Source organism: Austrofundulus limnaeus, unplaced genomic scaffold, assembly GCF_001266775.1.
Source record: "Austrofundulus limnaeus strain Quisiro unplaced genomic scaffold, Austrofundulus_limnaeus-1.0 Scaffold117, whole genome shotgun sequence".
Taxonomy (NCBI): Eukaryota; Metazoa; Chordata; class Actinopteri; order Cyprinodontiformes; family Rivulidae; genus Austrofundulus; species Austrofundulus limnaeus.
The window spans coordinates 1,073,132-1,084,295 of NW_013952519.1; the positions used below are offsets into that span (position 1 = coordinate 1,073,132).

General features: G+C 40.3%; 2 protein-coding genes across 2 annotated transcripts in view; both read left to right on the forward strand.

The window, feature by feature from the left end:
• Positions 1 to 6,406, forward strand: part of LOC106521873 (glutathione S-transferase theta-1) — a gene marked incomplete in the record, with an annotated part of 7,795 nt that extends 1,389 nt beyond the window's left edge. The window contains 5 exon segments of the mRNA XM_014014620.1: positions 1,078 to 1,284; positions 1,760 to 1,847; positions 5,496 to 5,652; positions 5,854 to 6,030; positions 6,127 to 6,406. Coding sequence (XP_013870074.1) covers positions 1,179 to 1,284; positions 1,760 to 1,847; positions 5,496 to 5,652; positions 5,854 to 6,030; positions 6,127 to 6,327 — 729 coding nt within the window.
• Positions 6,407 to 7,651: 1,245 nt separating this feature from the next.
• The window catches only part of p2rx7 (purinergic receptor P2X, ligand-gated ion channel, 7), an 8,500-nt gene continuing 4,987 nt past the window's right edge, over positions 7,652 to 11,164 (forward strand). The window contains exons 1-6 of the mRNA XM_014014622.1: positions 7,652 to 7,861; positions 8,584 to 8,731; positions 8,816 to 8,887; positions 9,410 to 9,482; positions 10,782 to 10,878; positions 10,995 to 11,075. Coding sequence (XP_013870076.1) covers positions 7,740 to 7,861; positions 8,584 to 8,731; positions 8,816 to 8,887; positions 9,410 to 9,482; positions 10,782 to 10,878; positions 10,995 to 11,075 — 593 coding nt within the window. The 5' untranslated portion in view covers positions 7,652 to 7,739. The remainder of the gene's footprint in view (positions 7,862 to 8,583; positions 8,732 to 8,815; positions 8,888 to 9,409; positions 9,483 to 10,781; positions 10,879 to 10,994; positions 11,076 to 11,164) is intronic.

Consider the following 11,164-nt stretch of genomic DNA (forward strand, 5'->3'; position numbering starts at 1 on the left):
GGGCCTCAAAGTTTGGAGACGGGGGAGCCAGGAAGCACTTTATAAAGAGAGTCAAACCATTACAAACTCATACAAGGAGATAAAACAGACGTTTTACATGGTGAAATGTGACTGATGAAAACTTAGGAGCTCCCACACCAGTTTGACCATGAATAACGTCGGGTGACAAGTCTGACTTTTTTCCTTTTTTTTTTCACATTAGACTCCACCAGGAAGAAATCCCGTGCATACTGCTGCTTAAATGTTATCTACATCAGAACTTATTCAACAAATGTGTTTCCATCTCTGCTTTTGTGCATTAACTCTTACAGGATGGGGGAAATTGGCCTTGGTGGAGGTTTGCATTCTTCGAGTGCAAAATTTTAAGTTGTGTTCCTTGGCCCAGTACCCACATGTGGTAAAAATGTCATGACAATCAGTCCACAAGTTTTTGAGTAATGTTGTCCACAGACAGAACGACAGACAGACAGACAGAAAACATTACCTCGCCCTTAGAGGAGGTAAAAATGAGCAGTTAGGTTTTCCAAAATGACATTGATGGATTGTGTACAATTTGGTGTCAGAATGGTATATATTTATACTTCTCATCAAACTACAGTTAAATTCACTCTATCCAGGAGGCACAATTTATCAGAATAATATATATATTTTTAACAATAATGAGCCGAAATTAAATAGGAGTAATGACTTTCTAGTTCTTACCATGTTTAAAAATGTCAGGGGTAGAAGTAAAAATTAGGCTGAAAAATAATTAAATACAGATAACCAAAATTTCTACTTAAGTACAGTAACAAAGTATTTGTACTTAGTTACTTTACAACTCTGAACATACAGAACGTATCACTGTGACACATAAAAAACAACAAATCATTTCAGACCATTCCAAACTTTAAAAACACACAACCCTTGCACCTGTTAATGATTTAAATGTTTGTTCTGACCATCAGTCCTCCTGGAGGGGACAGTAAAAGTGTAATCCCCACAGCTGTGTTTACAAAACGTTGGACCCGGGCGAGGCCAAAGGTCCACCCGGACTTTGAGCTGTCGCCACCGTTTAAAACTTTGCGCGTCCTCCAGCCAGCGGAGGCGGGGCCTAAGTGCAGGAGGAGGATAAGTGGCGACGCGGGGGGACGGACCCCGTGCACAGAGGGAGCCCAGCATCTGCAGCCCCCGCAGCCATGGAGCTGTATCTTGACCTGGTGTCCCCACCCTGCCGCTCCGTCTACCTTTTCGCCCGAGCGCTCGGGATCCCCTTCGACTTCAAGCTGGTGGAACTCGTGGCAGGTGAGCCTGCGACCTTTACCCCTCACGCTGCAGTGAAACAAGCAGAAACTAAGATCCCAGATCAGAAAACCAGATGAAAACTTTCAGCTCTTAGTTTATAAATCTGCTGATTTTTTTTCTCTCTGCGTTAAATGTTATAAATCTGGAAGCAGTTTGTCGTTGCTGATATGAAATCTGTCTCTGTGAGGCTTTTCTCCTCTGTCAGCGCTGACTCTTAATAACAAGAACATGACCTCTCAAGTTGCATTTTTACCTTTTACCCAGAAAACTCTCAGACCCTCGCAGTGATCCCCCCGCCTCCATCCTGAGAGAATCAGCTCAGTCTGTAGTGAATATAAAGAAAAACAGCAGATATTTACAGTAAACTGTTTATTATGCTTGTAACAATTATGTGCATATAAGTAGTTGAGTCTGTGGGTGCTTTAGTTTTTATTTTTTAATTAATTAATTAATTAATTTTGTGTTTTTGTTTCAGGGCAGCAGCACACAGAGGAGTTTGGAAAACTCACCATCGTGAGGAAAGTTCCTGTCCTGAAGGACGGCAGCTTCATTCTGACAGAAAGGTTTTTAGGTTTTTGTCTGTATTGTGTATAATATTTATTTATCTGTGGTTTTATAATGTATTTATTTTAACTACAACTGGAGCCAAACTAATGGCTGCTACAGCTTCTCAAACTGTCATTTTTGCAAAAGCTGAGGTAAAAACTGCACATGTGGGATCATCTGGGGAAGGTTTTGCTCAGGGTGGGGTTCACTTTTCCAAACTACGTTTTAAATTAAACCCTCACCCCTCCCCCCGAAGAAATAAAACTTATTTTCTCAGTGCTTTTAACCTAAAAAAAACACGTCAAAAAGAGCATTTTGCTTCTTTTTAAAAAGCCACTTCAGCATTAAAAGTTCATTTCTTTGATTTACACGAGTTTAGATGAAAGGTAAAACACTTCACACAACTAAAAATACTTTTATTTAAAGGAAATGAATCTTTAAAAATCCACAGTTTTAGCCGATAAATACATTTTGTTTAGTTTCCATTGACCATGAAAATGCGCAAATTAGAATTTCGAAAATAAATTTGCTCAATGGAAACGCGTCAATTTCGTAAAAAAAAATTTTTTTTCGACAAAATGTTTTTGCGCTAGGAAGGGGTGTTTTTTCAGCCATATCAAAATTGGTGTATTTCGCAAAAATGCAATGGAAACACTTTTTTCACATCACGGGAGTCACGTGATCAAGAACCATCTGTTTTTACTGGTGAAAAGATGACGAAGAAGAAGACAACAGGAAGTAAAAGTAGTAGTAGTGAAATCACCGAAGTAGTAAAAGAAAGTAGTAAACTCACCGACTACATTTTCCCGAAAACGCTGCATACGTAGCCGCTCCCAAGTATAAGGGGCGTGTCACTCGAAAGCCTCGATAAGACGCAGACGTCTCCTCTGATGATGATCGCTAGTGTCGTGGTAGCAACATGCTATGTGTTTACATCCATTGTCTCCATGTTTGTAATGACTTATCACGAGATCAAACGTATTCACGTGTGACTTTAGTAGCATTTCTTACTTAATGGAAACACTGCAGTTGCAAAACTGTGTTTTTCGACATTAACAGAATATTGACAAAGTTTTGCGCACATTTGCAATGAGAGGCAGAAACGTGAGGCTGGATTGTAAATAAAACATTTCTGCGCTGCTTTATTCTCGTAAAAACTTCGATCAATGGACCGGTCTGGAAGCTGGAGGGGTGCGGGGTGTAAAGTGGCCTGTTTGGACTTAAAGAGACAGCTTTAAAACGAGTTGATTAGGGGGTCTGAGATGGGCTGAGAAGACAGACAGCTGTGTCCTCGTCACTCTTCACCGCCTCAGAAACTACACCGAGTGGTCCGGGGGTCTCCCACCTGAGTGTGATTCTCAGTTATAACACAGACGAACTAAAATAAGGTGTGGAAAACAGGTTTAGTCATCAATACTAAAGAAAGAAAGGGGAGAAAAAGATGGATATTTCTGTGCGGCTTTTAAAGATTTAAATATTAAAATATCAGCTGGTGAGTGAAAGCAGACATGATGCTGCCAAAAGTCTGGATTTTTAAGTTTGATAAATACGGGCCCTGAAACACAACTCAGAAAAGGGGCGGGGTTTGTGGAGTTACAATAAGGAGGAAATCAGACTAAAGCATTGCAGTTTCATTTTATATAGACCCCAACGGAAGGTTTTAATTGTGAAAAAGAAGAATTCAAAAGCAGGAAATGGAGCTGGATGAGAATCTTTTGACCAGGATTGTCAAACTCATTTTCATTGAGGGCCACATGAGCGTTATGGTGGCCCTCAAAGGGCCAGTTGTTCCCATGGATGTGTAGTTATCTCCAGTAGTTATCAATAATAACTCAGTTTATCAATGGGCCCAGAGAACCGATTGAAGCGTTAGGGCTCCCAAACCACAGAAAACCAACAAGAGAGACGTTAAATATGTTTTATCACCGCCACAATGTGACACAAAGTTATTTCAAACTAAATCAAAAGAAATATTACAAATAATTGATTAGAATGGATTACAGCTTTTGTTCTTGACAGGTAATTAGCTCAAATTTAAACAGTCAATTACTAAACAGGTTAACAGATTTATTTCCAATTAAATCAGATAAACGTTAACGTTATATTTTAAAATTAAAGCCAGAATGTGTTGTGTATGTGTGTGTGCATGGATTTGACAATCTGTGTGTGTTTTAACTAGTGACGTGGACAAGACGAGAGAAGAGACTTAAAGGGAGGTTTTAAAGAAAGGAGAAAGAGCGAGAAAGGAGTGCTAACTTTAACTAGACATGGGTTTTTACGATGTAAAAACAAGTGTGCATTGCCATGTAGCATGGCTTTGCCTGCAGCATTGGACTTGCAGAATGAACTTTGACCAAGTTCAAATGTGTTTTCTATACCAGCTTGTGCCTGTCACGTCAGCAGGTGTTTGTAATTAAGGTAATTGTGTGACAATATGAAGTTTGAAGAGATTTTTTGTTAAAGTTGCATTAGCTGGGTTTTGAACCCTGATCTCCCACATGAAAATCCATGACATAGACCATGAGACCAATGGAGCTGTGGTAGAGGATGGTGGCAGAGGTTGGTTTGTATGTGTGCAGAAAGAGGCCACATTGCCAATACAATTATTGACACAAAAATGCATAATATTACAACAACAGAGCAGTATTAAGACAATATTATAGTAAAACATCAAAATACAATCATATTAGTACTGTAAACACTGAACTACTGAGTTGAAATATTAAACTATGGTGCAGTACCAAGTTGAGTACAGCTTGGGGCAGTATTGGACCAATACGAGGCTCCATTGACTGCCATTATAATTCATTAAACATTAATATTTCATAAACTATAAGTTTTACAGGCACCAAAAGGCATAGCCATCATTTGGCACAGGAGCTTTACAGATATAAATTACAATGGCATCTCTAGGACAAAGTATGCAGGAGGAGAAGCATGGCAAAGTTGAGATGACTTGGATGGGAAACGAATCACAATAGTGTGCATTGCATTGGCAATGCACACTGATTATGTTTAACTGATTCAATGAGCAGCTTTGGTGAGCCAGATGAGGCCGGGTGGATCTCGGGCCCGCTGGCTTCAGGTTTGTTCGTTACCTCTCGTCAGACTATGAGGGGAAATCAACAGGAAGGCAGGGTTTTGATAGGGTCTCTCGACCTTGAAAGGCCTTAACTGACATGCAATATGGAAGTTTAAGTTTGTGGTCGATGCTGAATTTAAAGCAGCTTGTTTTAACACATTATAAGACATTATTACTGAGCTATCTAACTAAATTGCTCAGTTACATATAGCCACCAGCTCAGGAGCAGGATAAGTACTATTATCTTTCACCTTTTAAACTTATTTTGTTGCATTTAAACATAAATTTCAAGTTTAACATTGATATAAGAAACAATTTTCATATTAACCTAAAATAGTTTTTTTTTTTAACTTACTAGGTGATATAAATGTTGAAAACTGTTAGCATTTTTTTGGGGAGGGGTGGGGGGGTACCCCACCTGGCAGCCTTGAGTTTGACTCATGTGCTTTGGACACTTTGTGAGTCTAATTCATTATTGTATAATGTTAATTTCCTGCCTTTTCAAGTGTACAGAATAAGAACAGCTGAAATAAATGTGATATTCTAATGTCCGGGTGTGATTTGGGGGCTGTGTGTGTTGCAGCACTGCCATCCTGACCTACCTGGCGCAGAAATGCTCGGCGTCAGTAGCGGACCACTGGTTTCCAGCAGAGCTGCAGCAGCGGGCTCGTGTTAATGAATACTTGTCCTGGCAGCACCTGAACCTCAGAGCTCACTGCTCAAAGGTCTTCCTGCTGAAGGTTCGTGGTCCCCGCTCTCTGCTTACTCGCCTCGTTTTTTTATCAGTTCAAATATTAGTGTTGCTTCTGAAATCATATTAAACATTAACGCTCTCAAACATTATTATTGGCACGTTAGGAGCTTTTTATCTGAGTAAAAGTCTTGTGTCGTGCTGCAGCTGCAGCTCTGCTTCTGGTAAAATCTGATAAATCTGTGGGCAGACTCTGTATCCATTCGTCATGGGCTCCGAGGCCCCGAAGGAGAAAATGGACGCGGCTCTGGAGGACCTGAAGCAGTCCCTCAACCTGCTGGAGGAGAAGTTCCTGCAGGACAAAGCCTTCATCGTGGGCAGTAAGATCTCTGTGGCTGATGTGGTGGCTGTGGTGGAGATCATGCAGGTAAAAGAACCTGCTTTATGTGCAGATTTTACAGGCCGAGCCTCTTAAGATTCTGCACATGTTGGAGTGTTTTCTCCATCTGTGCTGTTTCTTCAGCCTCTGGGGAACGGTGTGGACGGGTTCGAGGGCCGACCGAAGCTGACGGCCTGGAGAGAGCGAGTGAAGAAGGAGCTCGGCACGAAACTGTTCGAGCAAGCTCACGAGAGGCTCCTGGACAGCAAAGGCCTGCAGCAGAAGATGCAGAACAACAGTCATCTGGAGAAGCTCAAACCAGTGCTGCAAAAGTTTTTCAACTGATTTCCAACAAACTCCTGTGCTGCTTTGAAATAAAAATGATTTTAGTTGAAAATCATGCAAATAAAACACCAAATGTTTGCATCTTTTCTTTGTCTAAAAATAAAAACACACGTATGTATTAGGCTTAAAATTTACTTTACAACTTTGGTGTTTTTTTTAACCAAAATGTCACAAATTTGCAACATATTGTAATTTATCATCATGTAGGCCGGTGCTGTTTTAAATTATTCAAGTTCAAGTTTATTTATATAGCGCCAAGTCACAACAGACGTTGTCTCAGGACACTGTACATAAAAAGAACAATGTAAAGAAGAAAGCAGCAGATTGTGTTGAATCACTTCATCACAGTCTCCCATCCTGAGCAAACGGTGGAGAGGAAAAACTCCCTGCTAATCAGGAAGAAACCTCCAGCAGAACCAGGCTCAGGACAGGAGACCATCTGCCTCGACCGGCTGGTTGGAGGACAGGAAAGAGACACACAAACAGAAGAACTGGTCCGGGACTGGTCCAGGTGCACCTTCTTCTGGAAGAGAAAGAAAAAACATGATAGAAATAATTACAATAAACATGTAGAGAAGAGAGACTAAAGACAACAGCAGAGTGAAGAAATGTGCTCAGTTTGTGCTCCAGCAGCAGAAATGAATAATCGAGGAAACCTAATTCTAACTAAAGGATTTATCAAAAAGGAAAGTCTTCAGTGTAATCTTAAAATTATTTATTATTAATTAATTATTGTTTCATTCCAGTTTCAGAGCCTGAAAGTGACTGAGAATCCGTTTTTTTTTTATTTATTCAACACAACAGTCCACTTGTCCTGCTGGAGACAAAAAGCTCTTTATCTGGACAAAAATGTCAAATTCTTCTGCAGGAGCCCAGCTGCTGAATTTATTTTTCACATCTTCACAGATTAATAAGAATTTAGTGTTTCTGTCATGTTAAAGTGGGGAAAAAGCTTTCTAGAGTAAGAAAAATTTAATTATAAACACCACAAACTGCAAGACATAAAAAAACCTGCGATCACTCAAACTGTGAAATGCTGCCACCTGGTGGCTCTTTGAAGAAATGTTTTTTTCCCCACATTTATATGATTAGTGTTCAGTAGACACGTGTTTAAAACTATCATTTAAATAAATAAACGTAATAAAATACAAAGTTAAGACTTATAATTTAATAAAAAACTGTTGTGGTTGTTTTAGTAGCTAATTAAATCAAACAAAAACTATATTAGTTCAATTGTTAAATCTGTTATTGTTTGGTTTTATTGGCTGACGCTAAAAGTGAAGTAAAGTGATTGATGCTGCAGCTGCTGCGGAACATGTGACCCGTCCACACAGGAAGAACCGGACTCAGAAGGTCCGGTCCACACAGGAAGAACCGGACTCAGAGCTTCCTACCTGCAGAAACCCGTCAGCATGTCCTGCTGCGACCCGCTCGGTCTGTGCCAGTACCAGACCAACAAGCTGGTCCGGATCCGGAGCGTCCGGCTCGGTTCTCTGAAGTGGAGCCTGAACGGAGCCATCCTGCTCTTCATTTGGTGAGTGCAGTGCAGGCGTGGAATCTGACAGCCCACGCATCTTCATCCCGCAGGAGGAGGAGGAGGAGGAGGAGGAGGAGGRGGGGGGGGGGGGGGATCCTCCCTGCAGCAGCTGCTTGTTTAAAGCATTTAATATAATGTGCTTTTATTGTGAAGGAGCCGCCCGCTTTTTTAGCGGTTTCAATCAGTTTCACTCCTCAAAAAGTTCCTTGTTTTGATCAAAACTCAATCTGCTGCCTGAACCAGACTGATAGAAGGCACAAACGCTGAGCTGAGACCATTTATTTACCCAAGTATAATTATTAGCTACAATTAAAAACAAACAAATGAATTTGAGACGAACCCAGATCATCAGCCCTCCACCACCGTGCTTGACAGCTGGGCTGATCTGTTTAGTTCTAAAACCTTGTCTGTTCTAAAAACTTGTTCCTGAATGATATGGAAGCATTGGGAACACATTTAGATTTTAAAATTAATATTTTTGTGTTTAATTTCAGCCCGCTTCAGTAAAAAACTTGATTTGATTAAGATTTTATTGCTTTCTTTTAAACTTTTAAAAGGTCTGGGCTCGTCATATTTATGTGATCTCCTTAACATCTTCGTTCCAGTAAAAACAAATTGAATATTACTATCAGAATACTCAAATATATGTTTTGTTTAATCTGTAGTTTCAAATTAAAGTTGTCCAGAAACACACAGACTTTTTTATTTTATTTTGTCAGTATTGTGATGCTGTGGAACAAGAACTACCAGCAGTTCGACCTTGTGGTGAGCTCCGTCACCACCAAGGTGAAGGGCGTCGCTCAGACCCGCATACCCGGGCTCGGAGAGGCGGTCTGGGATGAGGTGGACTACAGCGGGTCCTCGCAGGTGAGAGCTCAGTCGTTCACCTGGCTGTAAAAATTTTTAACGTGAAACTTTGATATTTCTCTTCTTTCTTTTTCTTTTTGTAAGGACAAGAACTCCTTCTTTGTGGTGACAAATGTCATTGTAACAAAAAACCAGAAGCAAGGAAAATGTCCAGAGGTACTTTAATTAAACTGATTCATTTATTTTGTTTTATTTGGGAACATTAGTTTCACTTTGGCACTGTTCTGTTTCTGTTGTTGCCCCTCCCACTTATCCCTCATCCTCTGTTCTGTGTATTTATGAGATGTTGTGATGTTTTTGTTCTTAGGAGTTTTAGTTTGAAGATAACATATTAGACATTTCTGAACACTTACTAACCAGAATGTGTTGTTGCGATCCCGGATGAGCCCCCAATTTATGTTCCCCTCGACTTGGGTCTTCGCATGGAAAACAATCTTTATTGTGAAAAATAACCATTTTTTGGTAAAGGGACTAGTTTGTATTGACTGGAGCAATCAATTTACTATATAATGGGACACTTGGAGGGATGATGAGGAAGCAGGCAAACTAAACGGTGGCTGACAACAATAAAACACATTGATTGTTTAGGAATTAATAGATTATTAAAACATTTTGTGGTAGGGTAAAACTCGAAGTGGGATTGATGATTAAGTAATGTCATTGTGTCTTTTATTCCAGAATCCCTCTAAAGGCAGACTGTGCCAGACTGATAAGGACTGTGAACCAGGAGCCTGGGACCAGCAGAGTCATGGTAGACCAGCTGTTTTTATGTATTATTTTTTATTGATTTTTTTTCTCATCACTGTGGAAAAAAAACCCTAGAAAGTACCAACAAATTAGAGATGTGACGTTCGCGAACGATCCAAATCTTTTGAACGGCTCTTTACAATGAACGATAGGAGCCGAATCGCGGGCAGTAACGAGCCATTTGTAGTTTTATTTCTTTTGATCCTCATATAATCTTTATTTTTTCATGTTTAAATTGCTCCCGCTTTGCTTTTTCTCGGAAAACAGGCTGAGTTGTGGAGTACAGAAGCTCACTGTGAATGGGGGAGGGGGGTTTCCGCTTGACAAACACATGGTACCACCCACGTGACGGGATTGCGTCATTACGTATGGCTGCGTGACAATGTATTTCCCTACGTGATGACGTAATACGTTCAAAATCGAACGGCTCTATGAAACAAACGGCTCCCCAAGATCCGTGTCCCGTCAAAGAGCCATTTATCCCATCTCTACAACAAATATATGTAAATATAAAGTGCAAGTTTATCTTTGTTCAACAGAAAACATTCAGGTATGAAACAAGTCAGCACTTTACTGCCATCTTATGAAAAGGTCATATTCTTTCACAGATTGGCACATCTCACTGCAGTTTGGGGAGGTGATTTGTTGAAACGGACTTTTAAATTATGGTGTTAAAACAAAAAAATAGTTGTTGATTGCTAGTTTTGCTGCTCCTTAGTGATTTTCTTATGTTTTTGGCAGGGTTTCGGTAAGAAAACATGCAGATATATTAGTAAATTTAAACTGTTTATTGTAAAACTTAAGCGATGCATTCTGGGTAGCGTACAGTACGAAGAACAGGAACTCATTCTTTTCAAAATAAGAGCATGAAATTAAACTGTTCCATGTCCCTTTTATTTGTTATTATTTATTTATTTAATATTCATTGCTATGGCGTCCCTCGGAGAGGAGGTTCAAACTGCTCAACTGACTGTGGTTCTGCAGATCAGAACCACAGGTAGATTGTCACCCAGTGACGTAGCTCCAGTTGCTTCCTGCCACGCAAAGAATTGTGGGAACTCTACTAAAGGAAAACTGTCACCAAGAAGGACAGTAAGTCAGAATATAAAGCTCTGTGAATGCAATGTTGCCTGAGGGGTCGCTGTTTCCACACGGTGGAATTTTAGAAATTTAGAAAGCCCAAATCCGCACATCATTTAAAAAAATTAGTAAAACCCCTAAGGCGCAACGGAGAAATTGGTCTCCGCAATTAGTGCTTTATGGGACTAGTGCCCAGCACTGCTTTTCTTCTTCTTCTCTGCAGGGATTCAGACCGGCTCGTGTGTGAAGTTTGACGTGATGAAGAAAACCTGTGAAGTTTCTGCGTGGTGCCCGGTAGAAACAAGGACAACTCCTCCGAGGTCCGTTAATGTTTATTAAATTAACGTTCATATCTTAAATCTGACTCCAATCATCGTTGTTATTCCAACAAATCAAGAGTTTTTATGTGTTTTATTGAAACTGTTTTGGGTCACAGGCCTGCTCTGCTGGCAGCAGCTGAGAATTTCACCGTCCTCATCAAGAACAACATCAGATTTCCTGCCTTCAACTTCATCCGGTGGGACTGATTTGAGGTTTTAAACCTTCACATACAATGATTTTAACTTTTGTTTGTGTGAAAGTCCCCCCCCCCCCCCCCCCCCCCCC